Source organism: Callionymus lyra, chromosome 1 (genome assembly GCF_982586985.1).
Source record: "Callionymus lyra chromosome 1, fCalLyr1.hap1.1, whole genome shotgun sequence".
Taxonomy (NCBI): domain Eukaryota; kingdom Metazoa; phylum Chordata; class Actinopteri; order Syngnathiformes; family Callionymidae; genus Callionymus; species Callionymus lyra.
Window position 1 is genome coordinate 8,165,662 of NC_141818.1, and position 17,496 is coordinate 8,183,157.

At 39.4% G+C, this 17,496-nt stretch overlaps 1 protein-coding gene across 2 annotated transcripts in view; it reads left to right on the forward strand.

Moving 5' to 3' along the window:
• Positions 1 to 17,496, forward strand: part of pcsk5b (proprotein convertase subtilisin/kexin type 5b) — a 77,476-nt gene that overhangs the window by 18,373 nt on the left and 41,607 nt on the right. For both annotated transcript variants that reach the window (XM_087791658.1, XM_087791648.1), the window contains exons 6-11: positions 771 to 859; positions 1,284 to 1,456; positions 5,147 to 5,359; positions 6,376 to 6,476; positions 13,652 to 13,755; positions 14,973 to 15,090. In XM_087791658.1, coding sequence (XP_087647784.1) covers positions 771 to 859; positions 1,284 to 1,456; positions 5,147 to 5,359; positions 6,376 to 6,476; positions 13,652 to 13,755; positions 14,973 to 15,090 — 798 coding nt within the window. The remainder of the gene's footprint in view (positions 1 to 770; positions 860 to 1,283; positions 1,457 to 5,146; positions 5,360 to 6,375; positions 6,477 to 13,651; positions 13,756 to 14,972; positions 15,091 to 17,496) is intronic.

Sequence of the window (17,496 nt, forward strand, 5' to 3'; positions counted from 1 at the left end):
TCACTGACCCCAGACCATTGTCACCACCACGTTTACTGCTGGAATGTGACCTTGTGTGTTTGTGTGCGTGTTTACAGTCTTCACCACATCCCAAAAAAAGACATGTGTTTTTCTGTCTCTAGATCTTTTTTTTCGTGTGCGTTTCTGTTCCTGTTGTTGTTTGCATACGTACGTTTGTGGGTTTCCATGCGTGACTTTGTCATCGTGAATGTCTGAGATTATTGTGTTGCGAGTCGTTGGCTTTGTTGTTTGTGTTTACGCGTTTGTTATTTTCATATTTGGGCTTTCTTGCACAACTTTTGTTATTCTAACCAAATCTTTATATCTTTATGTACTTTGTGTAAGCGCACTTTTTTGTTTTCTCTGGGTACACAGTTTTGTTATTGTTGGCATCAGTACATATTCAATATTAACACTTTCCTTTCCAAAAGATTGTGGGGAAGTTAACCTGTGTGTGTCCTCAACTCTATCGTAACACACATGAACATTTTTCTTTGTGTTTGTAGCTAATGTTGACCATTTAAAATGACCAGTGACTTGTGAAATACCTTTTTCCTTTCAACAGAAATTTGTATTTCTATACATTACTGTCTTCTTTCTGCAGCATTCATTTCATTATTATACTTTTGGATACAATTCTTGGCTCCATAAAACACTTCCACCGACAAAATCCTCCTCCTCTCACGTTTCACACCTGATGTGTTCAACATATATTGTGGAAATGGTCGTTCATTTTCTCAATTTGGTCTCAAATCATCATGTTTTCTCAGGCATGGGACGCGATGTGCTGGTGAAGTAGCTGCTGCTGCCAACAACTCCCATTGCATTGTGGGTATTGCCTACAACGCCAGGATAGGCGGTGAGTGATCTGGCACACGTACACACAAGCGGGTGACATTGGTGTCCCTCATAATTGCCACAGAAGTCATACTATATTTAGAATTTTAGATTTATTACGTAGCGATTGCAGATTCCCCCTCAGGGCTCCATGAACATTTCTGTTTAATGTTCAAAGGTTTTTTTTTCCTCTTCTCTCTTTCCCCTTGTGGGTAAAACATCAAGCAGGCATTACTTTTTATGGGGCAGAACTTACAACAAATTAACTACATTAAGTTGGAACAGAACACTCTGTGAACGTCTTATAACTTCGTCATAAACATTTTTTTTTTTTGTATAAACAGACTCATTGTGCAGAAATGCCCACAAGGGTCGACGTTCTTTTATCTTTAAAGAGTAAACCTTGTCACGAGCACGATAAAGATCTTGCCTCTCCTCTGTTCCAGGTGTTCGAATGCTGGACGGAGACGTGACCGACATGGTGGAGGCCAAGTCTCTGAGCCTGCAGCCTCAACACATCGACATCTACAGCGCCAGCTGGGGACCAGACGACGACGGGAAGACGGTGGACGGACCCGCTTCTTTGGCCAGGCAAGCCTTTGAGAACGGCATTCGTATGGTGAGCACCACACCAAGACAATCGTTTTATATTAGCGCGGAGGACACAAGTCGCATACCAACTTTGTTTCCTCATTGATTTTTCCACAAAGACGAGTGCAGGTTTTGTTCCTGTTTTACTTTATTGCTAAAAAACCTCTTCAAACCTTGATCGCCACCCATTTATTCAAATCTCAAACAAAACATTTTTTCGAGTTAAGTACTGAAAAAACAGTGTCCAGTAATTTTCAAGGGTTTAAGACGCACTGTTGTGGATCCAATTATCTTCCACAAAGTATTCATATTGTATAATTTGAACACTAAATAGGTAAAAAATACCTTCAGGTTGTGTAATATTTAGGTTTTCCAAATGCTCCTGTAAATGAATGAATCAACTTCCATTTCACCCTGTGTGCGCCTCAGCTGGATAAACGGACAATTCTCCAGCTCTTAATTCGAGTTCTTCCATATTTGGATTTGATAAACGGGCATTTTTCTACAGAGGTACATTTCGCCAAAAATGTACTTTACAAGTTAATCAAATCGTGTTGTGTGATATGTGTGCGTCATAACTTGATCCCACCTATGAAACATCTTTATTTTAAACTCGCCTTTGAATTAATCTTTTTCATTAAGAATATATTTGTACAAACTAAATCTCTGAAATGATTCTTGTTTATTAAGTTTGCACCTTATGTCTGTGCAAAGTTCATCCGACATTTAAATGTCACGCATTAATCTCCGTCTTGTTGATTCTACGCGTGGAATGGAAGTTATTTAAACGACAAACAACCTTTGCTACACTTGGCCTGCTGTTATTTGGCAGGGCAGACGTGAGGGTTGAGTAGGTCTGAGGGGGCGACAGACGGATCAGCCGGCACCGTGAGAAGCCGGAGTGTTAGAAAAAAAAAAAAGAAGGTGATCTTTGATGGAGTGTTGGAGAGCCTTTCTGTCTCCTGAGGGTTTGGCTTTCGGACACCGCAGAGGTGAGGCAGACGTCTGTCCCGCTGGAGCTGTTGTGTTCTCTCCTGGACTCCTGCTGCCTGAAATGTTAAGTGGGGACATCAGAGCTGTGAGTGTGACGGACACTGTCGGATGGTGTGACACATACATGCACTGGGGTTTATCTCGGGGGTCACGTTACAGGAAATCCGCAATATTTAATATTTTACTTTTTGTAGATGAACAAAAAACTTGCTAATTTAACATGGCGTACAAGGTTCCATCCCTCTCAGTACTGGCTACCCAAACAGGTTCCTTAATGCTTTGCCGCCCAGCCAACCAATCACAGTTGTCAGGCACTGTTGAGCCTATAGAACATAGACGTACAATTAAAAGGCAGTATAGTAGCGACCGATCAGTCGTCACTAAATAGTAAACTCCCATGATGCCTTTCTACTCGGTGCTCTGGTTTGTTGGAACCTTAAGTAAGGTGGGCACGTTAGTCAGTGTCTCCCACTAAGTTCTGTCGTTGTGTTTAAGTTCATCTACTGTTCAAATAAATGTCATGTTTGTAACATAGGCTCCTAGTCCAGGGGTGGGCAAACTCGGTCCTCAAGGGCCGCAGTGGGTGCAGGTTTTTGTTCCAACCGATCCAGCATGCACATTTTAACCAATGAGGTTTCAGCTAAAACAAGCAACACCAGACTGACAATCAACTGATTACACTCCCAAGACACCTGATTGGTCAAAATGTGTCTTCTTGATTGGTTGGAACAGAAACCTGCACCCACTGCGGTCCTTGAGGACCGAGTTTGCCCACCCCTGGACTAGGAGCTTATGGCGAGGGTCCACTGTATTTATATAAAAAAAAATTGTTTTGAGACGATTCAATTTTGGAAATTTTTGTCAAATATTATGTACTAGTTGAACGTCGACTTCGCTGTCCTTCAATCCTTTTAGTTTGGCACGTTTGACCCTCATCCTCCGTCTCACCTCATCCTGAGGTTTTGTCTTCTGTGTTAACCTCCATGAAACCAATTTCCGTGGCTCTCATCAGTCAGTGTTTGCTCCTGACTCATGCACCGGAGCTCAGAGACGCATCAGTTGCTTATCGCGAGACAACAGAGGCTGGGTTTCTTTGTGCGCCTCTGCTCCTCGCCAAGGCGCTCGCCAATCACAATTCATTCTCCCCCGCGGAACTGTGGCGCGCCATCAAACCCAAACAATGTAGATATTATAGACGACGGATTGAAAAGTTTTCAATATAGGAGCGCGTGGAACTTTTCTCTTTGTTTTTATTCCTGTAGTAATTTCCGGAACCCCAGACACGGCATGGTAAAAAATATGTTGCCACGAAATACTAATTTGAGCCCATTCATGTATTCAAATCGTTTCACAAAAATGTATCGGAACAAAATTAAACTTCCTCAACAACAATATGGTCTGTAATAGTTATAGCTGTATAAATATTCAGATTTTTTTGCAAACTCTATCTCTCTTCTAATCTAAACAATGTTAGAAATACTGTCTCGCCTGCTGTTAATACAGAACTCTGCAGTGAGAATTCTGACCTGTTCTAGTAGGAGAACTCGCATTTCGGGGATCCTTAAAACTCTGCATTGGTTGCCAGTTTCTTTCAGGATCAATTTTTAAAGTTCTTACTTTCAGAGCTATTGATGGTCAGGCTCCTCCTTACATCAGTGATCTGATCCAGCCTTACACCCCAGCTCGGGCTCGGAGGTCTGTGGATCAGAATCTACTGATGGTTCCTCGCACACGGTTCAGGACCAAAGGAGAGAAATCCTTCCAGGCTGTTCCTCCTAAGCTTTGCAACGATCTTCCTCTGCCTTTGCGTTCGATAGAGTATACTGACTCCTTCAAGAAACATCTTAAGTAACTTGTATTTGTGCAGGCTTTTTCCTAATTTACTGGGACTCCTGTGTTTGTCTTATGTGTCATGACCTTTTAGAGTTTTTTAATTTGTATGTATTATTAACTGTGTATTGCTTTTCATTGTTCAAGTGCTTTATGAACTTGTCTAAGAAAGGCGCTTTTACAAATAACCATTATTTACTTGCTTACTGACTAGGCTATTTTAAGGAAGTCAATTCTTAAGAATAAACTATAAGTAATGTCTAAACAAGATTAAACCTATTTTCCAATGTTTAGTTTTGCCCATTCCTAGAAAAAAATGTCTTATTATGGCTAATGCAAAAATATATTTGAATAATACCTCAACATTGAAATAAAACAATGGAGCCCGGTGAGTGCAGGTCTGCAAATAACCACGTCAAAATTGTGAAAGTGTGGAGATTGAACCTGCATCTTTAAGATCAGACGTCTCTAACCTTTTTGACAACACAAACCGGTTTGATGTAGTCATTTTATTGACTGAAAGACCTTCATACAAAAACATTTTTCCACTAGTTTACAGGTTTATTTTTAGAGTAAACTTGACTAAAACAAGCATCTTCACATGCAGGCCAAAGTTACTTCAGCGATAATACCATAATAAAACCTCGTAAAGACACTAATAATCAATAGATCAGAAATTATTTAAATCATTTTTCTTTGTGGTCAGGTAACAAATGCCTCATGGACCGATACCATGGGATCAAGTGTTGTACTCGACCAAATGAGCTGAATTTAAAGAAATTTGTGGCCCTAAATTAATAATTTCTTTTACCACGTCATGTCTCATCTCTATAGTTATTAGCTTTTGAAATAGAAATGAATTCTGAATATATGGTGTTTTTTTGGCGTCTTCCAGGGCAGGAAGGGCCGCGGCTCCATCTTCGTGTGGGCCTCCGGGAACGGCGGCCGCAGCCGAGACCACTGCTCTTGCGACGGCTACACCAACTCCATCTACACCATCTCCATCTCCAGCACGGCCGAGAGCGGCCGCAAGCCCTGGTACCTGGAGGAGTGTTCGTCCACGCTGACCACCACCTACAGCAGCGGAGAGAACTACGACCGAAAGATCGTAAGAACCAAAACACTCGGATCTTTTGTCGATGAGCTTTAAACGAGATGCGAGGAAATACTTGATTTAAATCTGCTCGGCTTAACCACAATTGAACCGGGGCTCGTCGTCATCGTATCGTGAGTAATCGCTGAGGTTTACTCAGGAAATACTCATTTGATGGTCGCCGGGTAACATAATCCCGAGCTCTAGTAGATGCCGCGCGTTAACGCAGATGACGTCTGAGAAAGACGACATCAACCGGGTGAAGATTTAAGACCGACTCGGGAAGTCGGACAATGAGTTCCCGATCTGAAGTGTGCAGCGGTTTCTTTGTAGTTATTACAGTCCGCTGCGGCTTTTGAGTGTCAAATCGTTATCCAATATGATTCACAGCACGACTTTGAGCCGCTCCGCCTGGCGCTGTCCCGCATTCCTCGCACAGCCGCTACACAAACACACACACTCTTAACACTTTCCCCCCAGCTCCGTCTATTTACAGTAGAACCACATTTTGGCCGAGCGCCTTTCTAATCTACCATCATAAATGGTGTCCTCGCTGCCTCTATTGCTGTTGGACGCTCTTCCCCGACCGCTCCGGTTGTCTGGAAGTTTTCTCGGGTCTTTTGATTGAGGCTCGGGGGCTGGAGGGGGTCCAAGCTTTCCTTGGCTCCGTCTAGACGTTTCAACATGTGGTCATCTAACATGGTTTAATGCTTTATACTGCTTGACTTTTGTTGTCCTGTGGCACCGAAGCGATTCCTAGGATTCCTGGTAGAAACTGATGATGTGTGTGTGTGTGTGTGCATGGCCCGGAATTTAAGTGATGCTTTTGTTGCTTCACTGCTCTCGGACTCGGTTTCATTGTTTTGATTCTCTTTTTATATATTTTCAATGACACTCTGACCACCCCCCCCCCCCCCCTCCTCCTCCTCCTCCTCCTGGCATTTCTCTCCCCCCTTCTTTTTTTCATTCCAGTAATTTTTCAACTGTCTCCCATTTTTAATATCTCTTCGCTGCCTCTCTCATCTGTGCAGATCACAACAGACCTGAGGCATCGCTGCACAGACAGTCACACGGGGACGTCGGCCTCGGCTCCCATGGCTGCTGCCATAATTGCACTAGCACTGGAGGCAAAGTAAGATCCACTTAACCTCATCCCTCGCTTCATCCTCCCCCCCTCTTCTCACCTTTTAATGCCTGTCGTGACCGCACTGATCCGGAGGAAGAACGTTTGACCATAAAACACATTCCACATGTTATGTCGAGGAATACTTTAGAGAAGATTTAAGGGTTGTTTGGATATGTTTGCAGATGGATGGGGAAACACTAGGGTTGCTTCACCCTGAATTCATTTTCTGGGAACTGGCACTGGGAATTATTTTCACAATAATCTGTTTCTTTTTAGAGTGATAGACAAAAATGTTTGTTCATTTTAATGTAGCGTCTTCTCTTTGTCCAAAATGCATTTAGAAACATCCACATACTGCACGTCTTTAACATCCATCTTGTCAAATTGTTCTGAAAAAACTTAAACAAGTCTATATTTTAAGCTTGTTTTTATCTGATGCTATAAGGTCTACAGCGTAAATTTTGCGCACTTTCACTTTCGTTTGTTTGAATAAGGAATACTTTATGCAGCAGCTGAGAAACCTGGAACTATCTCTACGATAAACTTCAAAAAAACAGATTTATTTGATATTTTTTCTCAACAATTTCTCATGTCGAGGCTTCAATACAAGATGGCCGTTACAGACAAGCAGTATGGAGGTATTTGGCTGTTTTAAAGTGTGTTTTTGGACAAATTAAAAAAAAAAATACAACTAAATACTTTGGATTTTTATGTATTGGGTTTGATGAGATGTTTCTGACCAGTACTTGAACTAGTACCAAACCATCACGGTTCTTCAACGCTTCCCATATGCTTCAATACATGAACACTTTGCTTTTATTTCACCTGAAAACATCGCAATCTTTATAGAATTGAGTAACAGTTCCACACTGTGTATGTTGGTAGTGTTTTGTTTATATTTTTGGCAAGATTTATTTTGGGTCCTGCAATCTCTAATGCTCCATTTACATGAGCGCATATTTTACTGGCCTCACATTCATACAAAGATGCCACTATTATCACAGAATACCCTCAGTATATGTACTTCTGTGTAAAATTTCAGAAACTGCGTTTAAGGTTCTCAAATATCCCGGAATAGAGTAGCAGCAAAAAACGTTTGCATTCAGACCAAGGGTTGCCAGATCTAATCGAACTCACCCACCAGGAAAAATAAATCCTAATTAGAACTATGGTGCAAAAGGGTAAACGATAAGGTAAAAGTAGCTTCTGTCCAATATGCAGGTCAATGTAAGTCACCTGTCAAACTGAATATGAATATACTTTAAATTAAGACAGTGTTTGAAATGAGATAAGGAATATGATTTAAATGATTATAACAAGGCTTTCAATAACGTAAACATGACGTTAAAGGAATTTGCTTGGTGAGTGTTTGATAGAGGAAGAAAAACGTAGAGATACATAGTATAAGACATAGTATAAATACTATGTGTAAATGTGGCGTTAATATAATATACTGTTGCAACAAATGTGTCATTTTTTAAAAAAGTAAAAGTTTTTCAAAGTATAAAATCTGACCAAAATAAAGCAGCAACATTTTTGTTGCTTTCAAGGTCAGGCTACTACGGTTTATGTCAGTGGAAAAACCTACGTAAACGCTGCGACAAATTCAATTGAACGGTAATTGTGCAATCGAAGCCGTGGGACGAGATGCGGCTTAGAAACAAGTGAGTGTCGCAGTGCTGCTGTTTACTTAACACAAATTAAACACAGAAGAACAAATCAATAAACAGCCGCCATGACCTTACAGGAACGAGCTGGTTCCTAGAAACCAGTAGTTACAAATCACAACAACGCGACATTTCGTTTACAGGATTATTAAACTTTATTCCTAAGTGGTCCTTCATCCGTGACGCTGCTATTTCCAGTGACCCCTTCGGGTAAATGATCCTCTTTTTACACTACTTTTGCTTTTTGGTGCAGAAAATTAGTTTTTTTAATTCCAATCTTTATCTGGCCATAATTAATGGACTCTTTAGCCTGCGGCAAATCTACTTTGAAAGCTGGGAAATGTCCGTGGATTGATTCAGAAGGTCTAGGATCGACTATTTAGCTCATCAGCGAGGAGGTCCGGTGGATTGATGTTATTAATAAAGTTTTAACAGGGCCAGGGAGCCCATTACGTGAATTATGAAAAAATGAAAACAACCTGCGTATAATGAAAGCTCACATAAGAGTCTTGTTATTTTTATTGTGCAAAGTATAAGATGAGATTACTTTATTAATCCCACTGTGGGGAGAGGACATTCAGTTTGAGAGGACGTAGTTTGAGTCACAGGGTTCTGACTATTGATTTTATTTTTAAATTACTATTATTTTTTTACATGAAAATATACATGGCATTTGTTCTATTTTGTGTGTTTCAATTAAGCTTCTGTCCACTATGGTAGCAGTCATTAAGCACTTCGCAGCTAAAGGTAAATCCTATGAGAGCTAGTGATGACTGAGGACGAGAGGATACAGCCGACTCAAGTAGCTTTTTAAGCTGGTATTTTGGTTTCAAAATTACTGAAAGTAGTTACGACTTTGTCAAGAATAAGGCTGTTTTTAAATTCTATTAGTCAAATCCTCGGACAATACTACACATATAGTTGTTTTTACAGTATTGCAACGTACTGCAATATATCGTATTCTTGCTAATACAAACACCTACACGTTTGTGATTCGACAGATTTAATAGTTATTTTATTTATTTATTTTTAATTCTGTAAATTAATACTTTATTTTATGTGTAATGTAGTCGTCATTTATTGTCAATAAATGACGACTACATTACACGTATTGCAGTATAAATGGAAAGTTTTTTCCCACATTGTTTGTAATTTGAATTGCCCTAAAGTGGAATGATCAAGAAAAAAATCAATCTTGTTACAGTGTAAATATCAGAACCTTCTCCCAATAAACGGTTTAAATAACGTGTCGCTCTCTCGCTCAGAGGTGAGCTGTACCCCATCATCACATGTCGAGCGGCTCGGTTAACTCGGGTCACTTCATTTAACCTGCGTAATCCCACATAAATCCACCCTGGAGAAAATATTCAAGGGTTCCGGGTAGGGCTAGGCACATAAGCCTGTTTCCTCAACGAGATTATCACACAGTTCCTCCTCTACAACTGTCTCTGGCTTCCACTCTGTCGTTTGCGTGCTGGACTCCTTCAATGGATTGTTTATTCCTCCTCCAAGGCAAACACTCTTCTGTAATCCATTCATTCCTCTCGCACATGAATAGACTTTCGCTCATGCCACATGCAACAGAATGCAACCCGAGAGATTAGCGTGAAGGAATAGCTACGGCATAGAAGTCTTGTTTGATCCGCCACAGGAAGAATGTATGGTTCAAGGAAAACACCGGGACTGTAAGAACGACCTTGTTTATGTAGAAATATAAAATGATGCTAAGCAAAATAATTCTAAAGGCTTGTAGACATTTAAGTCATACTGAGGTGTAGATTTATCTTATCTTAAAAATATTGTTACGGTGCTTGTAGCATTTAGCAATATCTTAGCGAGATAGCTACATGTATATTAGCAGCATGCTACATTAGCCCCGCGAACTATTAAATACAAAGTGCCATAGCTTCTGCTGTATTTAAACTATAAAAAGCAACTAATGTTAAAACCCAACTCTCCTGACTCACTCGCATGTTTCAAATGTTAAAGTCTTCCTCTCCAAGTAAGTCTCTCATCATGACCATGTTTTGAACTTATTACTTAATATAAAGTTAAGGTAAGGTAAAAACTTTATTTGAGTTTATTAAGTTCTCCTCCTCGTCTGAAATCTCAGCAAACAAGAGACGTTACGAGTCCATTATGACGTAAAAATGTCTTCATTCCTCCAGCAAGATGTAATCACGGTTCGCTTTGTTTATACAACGAGTCCCTGGGAGGTGGAAATTCCAGGATTTAAAGGGCTTAAGCACATTTGCTAATGTAAATATTTCAATGAAAAGATAGTTTTATACAGACACACATACTGATAATACAATAGAGTCCAACATCTATTTAAGACGCACTTAAATCAATACATTAGTCGCTCTTTAAATGGTTTGTATCAACATTTTTTTTATTTGGGAAAATACCTGGTTGAGCTTTAAGTAACACATGCGTTGAATGATGTGATTTATTGTTACTGTTTGCACTTGCAAATAATTAAAAACAAACAAACCTCAGTTAAATGGAACATTTTTTAATTTATCAAGTCTTCCAACTCGCTAACTTTACACCGTCAACCAGAATCTCAATTCTCAATTAATCGTCAGTCTCGCTAACCGCTTTTATTTTCAATCATTTCCGCATCATGCGAAGCTTCAAATTAAAACCGTCGATAAGTGACCAAGTGTTGCATCTCTTCGAATGTTTTATCCACGGCGTCGGATCTGCTGCATCAATTCTTCTCGGGTTGTTTACGTGAAAAACTCATGTGACCTAGATTACAAAGTCACTTCTAATTAATGACCATTAAACATTAATGCAGCCGTAATTACACAGCGGCGGCAGAACCTATGAATATTGATCTGAACGGTATTTAATCTGCGTTTAGGAAAAACATGTTTAATGGCTTGGTAAATATATTTTTAAGCAATCCCGCTTCTGCTGTTTTTTTTTTCCCCCCTCGGTTCTGCAGAAATGCCTGATTGCCAAATGTACACATAGACTGACATCTGCAGTGGCGTAACTCGCAGATAAACAGAATTAATCACCCCTACTTTCCGCCTAACCGGTCTGTTGCTTTGTTTTTGTTGATCTCATATTTAGTCTGCCAGATGCTCTCCGGGGAAATACGCAAAAATAAAAGTTACAGAATACAAATGGAAAATGGCATAAACGCTTACATGCAAATGCACAGGGAAAAACACTTGACTCTGAATAATGAAAAGTTTTCAATGGGTCACTAAAAGCTGAATGCTGTTGTATGCTTTTAGACTCTGATGTAAATATTCACCATATTTTAAATCCCCGTTTTGTTTTATAGCCACTGATTTATATTCGCCCCAAACACTCTAAGTGGCATTTAAAATACAAACTTGGCTTTTATTTATTGTTTGTGTGAGTAGAATATCATCAGTATTTTTTTGTTGTCAACGAGAACTTCTCACAGGGAAAAAAATATGGCTCTCCAGTCCTGTTGAGGGGGAAACAGAGTATAACTTCTTGTTGCATATTTATCCTTAAGAGTCTTTTTATTTTTATTGTGCAAAGTATAAGATAAGATAACTATATTAATCCCACTGTGGGGAGAGGACATTAAGTTTGAGAGGACATAGTTTGAGTCACTGACTATTGTCTCTAGTATTCTATTTTGTGTGTTTAAATTAAACTTCCGTCCACTATATGGTAGCAATAAGCATTAAGCACTCCGCAGCTAAAGGGAAATCCAATGAGAGCTAGTGATGACTGAGGACGAGAGGATACAGACGATCAAAAGAAGAAACGGAGTATAACTTTTTGTTTTCATATTTAAATCAGAGCTAAAAACAAGTTTTTTCATTCTTAGACTTGATCTCCCTTTGTTGATTCTTTATTTATTAATATTTTAGCTGATTTATCATGGCTATTTAACAACATCATTCACTGTAACAAGTACCGCTCCGCTCGGATAAAAGGCATCCTGCAGTAATGTGTCCCTCTCGTACGTGCCATGTCACCGGGGCTAGTTTTCCACATTAAGTCCTTATACGTCAATGAAAAAAAAAAAAAAACCCAATTGGGTCCTTGGCTCGAGCGGAGCGAGCTGATTCCACTTATCTCGTGGCGAGGCAGCGAAACGAGGAGAGGAAAAAGAGACATCTGGTCGACACATGAGATGGAAGGGAATCCCAGGAAACTTGGTGACCCACTTCTTCCTGGTTTTCCTCTTTAATGTAGCGTTTGGACATCAAAGCGGTGGAGACACATGGCTGCCATCCCAGTCTGGATCTCACGTGAGATCTGAAGGCTGAGTGACGGATGAGCAAGCGTCGATACTCTGCACTTAATCATCCCTCTCTGTAATTTCTCTCTTTGTGTTTCCCCTCTTGATGAAGATTTCCTCGTATCGTCACTGCTTTTTCTGTTCAGTTTTGTTGAGTCACTGGCGTGTTTGCACACAAACAGACCGTGTTGTCGGACGACCGCCATCTAGTTTTCTGCTCGCAGACGGTTTGATGTGATTCAGAAAGACATCAGGGCTTTCAGTGGAATTTACAATCTGCTCCAGCTGCTCCTAACTTTTCAAGTCCTGTGTTAATGTTGCAAGTAGAATAGTGGCGTGAAGGTTGAAATGGTAAAGTCAGAAAGTGTAATTGCATATTTTGTCTTTTCATAAATGACGTCTTAATGAAGAATGCACGTAAAATTAGGACATTTTCATCATTAAAAAGCTCTAAAATTCTAAAATTGCAACTTTTCTTGAGATTTTAATACAAATTGTATTTATTTTCTGAAGGATTTATTTATATCTGCTCGGTCTATAACCTTGTCGTATAAAGAAAAGATGTCAAATGTATCCAAACAGACATCGCAGTCAGAAGATTTTATTTCCAGTGTTGTAAACACAACATGGGATTTTTTCTTGGTCAGTAACTAATTAAATAATGACATAACATATAAATTAAGTAAAATAGAAAAAGAGCAAAAAACATTATCTATTATAAAATACTCAGATACTCATTTTATTTATTTTTAATTATAAATATTTAACATTTGGTTCTGTTAATTGTAACATGTTACAGGTTATTTAAAAAAGAAAATTAAATAAAATATTTACTTTAAATCTGGGGATCTTATTTTCGTTTTGTGGTGTCAAAATGGTTTTGAGTAATGAATATTATCCCAAGTATTGATATAGAGTTGAACATTTTATTAGTAACAAACCTAGAATCATTGAAATGGTTTCAATTTGCTTTATGGTTTTTGATTGTTTGTACCTTCCCTGCTTTACTGTCTCTTCATATAATGACGTTAGAGCTTCATTTGATCACATCCTATATTTGAATGTGTATTTATTATATATGGTTAATGTCAGGTAGACTTACTGGAAGAAACACATTTCGTTGCTGCTCAAAGGTTTCCTGAATTACGTCAATGCTTTTGTCGGGTTTTATTTTACTCACTGACACAAAAAGTAAATCTGCAGGTGGTTGACAAAGTTATCCTGGAAAATAAAGAATGATTTTCTAAATTTTCGACTTTTCTCCTTCTTTTTAGTCATCTTCTGACTTGGAGGGACGTCCAGCACATCATCGTGAAGACCTCAAGAGCGGGACACCTGAGCGCCCCCGACTGGAAGACCAACGCAGCTGGCTACAATGGTAAGAAGACGGATGCGCTTGTTAACGATCAGAACGAATGATCTTGTGTGTCATTGGTTGATAATAACAAGACAATTACATTTATTTTTTTTAAAACATACTCTTATGTCTTGTAGGGGTGTTGGTTTAAAAATATCTCAATGCTTTTTGCTACATTACTACACTCTTTTGATTTTTGTTATTGAATTTTTTACAAAAATTTTTAATAAAATTAAATAGATTTTTTTATTCAAATCATATTACATTTTTTTCAATAGTCCTTTTATGGTTTATAGTTATAATTTTAAAATGTACAATTAAACTATCCACTGCGTTTGTTCATTTTTGTCTTGCACTTTAACCTCCAGCCGCTAGATGGCAGCGGTCATTACGACCTCTGCAGATATATGAAGTCAATTTCGCCAGATCCTGGCGCTGAGGACGAGAGGATACAGTCGACTCCAGCAGCTTTTAAAGCTGATGTTTGGACACATTTAGGTTTGAAAACAAATGAAAGCAGTTACGACTTCGTCAAGAGTCATGTGGTCTGTAAATTCTGCAACACCAGAGTCAAGTACTTGACAATACTACAAATATATCCTTGGATAAAGTTTACATCACAATCTATCGTGTTGTTGTCCAAATACCTAATCGTTTAATACTGGAGTTAATGACACGCAACAAAGTGCAAAGCATTATGGGGTCAATTATGAATGATGTCATAAACATGCACATATAATTAATACAAATGTGTTTTATTTTAACGGTAATTAACGATTTTTTTGTAGAAGATAAAAAAAACCCGAAACAAAGTAACTTTTCTCATGGTGAAACAAAGGCTCTTCCAGACCATCTGTGCGTCTCACGTGTTGTTTTGTAACCTGTGATCCGGTGTCAGCGAGCGCACGCATCCTTAAAGTGTGTCTGCGAGTGTGAATGTTTGTGTTGGAGCGAAGAGGAGAGTGCAGGCTCGGGGGGGTCAGCCAGACTGCCGGCCCAGTGTGTCTGGAGAGTTTCCAAGCGGCTTTGACAAAGAGTAACCAAAGAGAAACAGAGCGGCGAAGGTGGGAGGAAGAAGTATGGAAGGAATTCATATTTAATTTGCCAGAGGGGGCAGCGCTACGCTGTTCCTCTCATGTTCTGCTGCTGTAAGCTGTTTTTTCAACATGGTGTGTTTCATAGTTTCTTCTTTTGTATAAAAAAAAAAAAAAAGGATTGCGAAATGTGTTCTATTCCAGTCAGCCACCTTTATGGCTTCGGGCTGATGGATGCCGAGGCGATGGTGATGCAGGCCGAACGCTGGAAACATGTTCCGTCGCAGCACGTGTGTGTGGAGAGCGCAGACCGACAGATCAGGTAAAAAAAAAACTACTTTTGATTCTCAATTAAACATGTTTCCAGTCACATGTTTCGTGGCGATGGCAGCGTAATTCTTGCCAGAGCTTTGTGCTCCTCGACAAATGGTGTCGGAAGTAGGATGTAAACGTCAGTCGGCAATGAATTTCTCTCGTTAATTTCTACTTCTTAGCCTATTCTATTGTTTATCTAATGTAAATAGTTGTTGTTGTTTTTTTGTTGTTAAAGCTAATGGGGTCTCATGTAACCTTGATGAAAGCACAGGTCTGAGGGTTATTGTTTGCTGAAGAACAAGGTGGTTGTGACATTAAAACAAAGATAAATAGTTACACACTCCACACAATTTACATTGAAGTCTATGTGCAAGTTTTTCACGACTTTATTTTGAAAATCCCGTAATTAATTTTATGATTCAAATCAGGCCTTCATACTAATAAAAGTGAAGCTAATATTTCAATTATAAGTACAATCGATGAAACTTCTTACTTAATGTATATTGGCAACATTTGTTGTTTTTCTTTGCATCTATAAACACAAAGTTAATAATCCCCTTCAAACACTCTACTTGAAATCGTTGTCACTAACACCATATTAAGATGTTCGTCACCTCAACTCTGTCTGCCTACTTTCTCCAACAACTCTTAATTGGTGAAGGGAACCAGATGTACGGTTCTGGGAGCATCTGGGAACTACCAAGTTTCATCTCAAACAACTGCTGGATCTGAAACATGGCTGAGGCATATGTTTACATCTTGTGTCACACAAAAGTTTTTTTTTCTATCAATGAAGTCAAACAGATGCGAACACGAATAAAACCACCTGGGCGAGAGCGGCCCGGGGGCCATATTCGGCCCTTTGACTGCAATTATGGGGTCCTCATGTTAACATATTTTTTTAGCATTTATTTGTATTACTCATAATCAGTTAAACTCTAAATATGGCTATAGGTTTTTGTTTAAGGACTTTTTTTTACGGTTATTTTATATAAAATAAAAAGTTGCAAGATTATGTATAGCTTGATTTTATAAGATTTACTTTTGTAAACTTTTTTTTTTTAGTTTTCAATTTATATTAAAGTTGTTCTCCTCTTTAGTCCTGGATTAATGGCCCCTGACAAAAGTCACAATGTGGCCCTTGAGGACATTTAATCATCCACCACTGTTCTATCGCCACATTGTCGTTATTGATCAGTTTGGATACATAACGTTGCTCTATTCGATGATGACTTCAGTACAGTTGACTTCATGGTGTTTCTCGTAGGGGTTTGATAAAACTCGATTTCTTGGGGTGACTGGAGGGAAACAGGGGGAGGCTTTGGTGGGTCTCGTGTGATGACTTTCATCACCGCTTCCAAGTTTTGTGCATCGGCATGTGTCTGAGACTGTGACTGTGCAAGCTGTACCTTGGTAGAGGCCAAGCATTAGTTCTGGCAGACTGGTTCACATATAAGTCCTTTACCACTCTCTCTCACACACACACACACACACACACACACACACACGCACACACTTACACACACACGGAAACCACAAAGCGAGCCAGAGCTTCGCAGCTTGTTATTCTTGATGCAGCTGGAAGCCCCGAGTCCTGGTCTGTGTTGGCTAAACTCCGGCCGTGAACCGGTTCTCTTTTCAGTCCAAGGCTCTGCGGCTTCCTCGGCATTATCAGTATCACTCCGTCTGTTCCGCTCCAGCGCACCGGTCGCTCAGAGTGAAGCTTACGTAAAGTCCGGCTCAAGAGGCCGTCCTGCTCCGGCCCTCATGAAGATCCCCCGTCCTTCAGAAATCCTTCAGATTCCAAAGACATCTGAAATCTGATCCGAAAAACTTCATAAACGTCTAGTTTTAAAATGAATTAACCATAAAACTACAGGTTTCGTTGTCAGTTTATTAACCTCATGTGTTCTAAGTTAGTGCGTTCATGTGTGAGTCATTGCACAAGTGTAGCCATCACCTCCTTGCTGTTGTTCCCACACACCCTCTGCCTGGCCCCTCCGACTCCATTGGGTAACGTCTGTCTGCGAAAAAAAAAAAAAAAATTCCACTTTGAGTTTGAGAGACAAACCTGCTGATCTGGGATCGCTCAGGCCGCCTTCAGTCAGCTGTGCTTCAGCTTGAAGAGCGTTGCTGCTGAATTATGCAGGAGATAAAATGAAAGAAAAATATATGTCGTCGATTTTAACTTTCATACTTCAAGTTGATCTCCTTGATCAAGAAAATGAAGTTCATTTAAAAGGAAAAAGTGAGAATAATTAGGCTTTGATCGGATTTTAAATGTAAGTAATAGTTCTTTTTTAAAGCTTCTTTCTAGACCAGGTTCACAAAGTGCTTGAACAATCAAAATCAATACACATTTAAAAATGCATACAAATTAAAAAAAATCTAAAAGGCCAAGACATAAGACAAA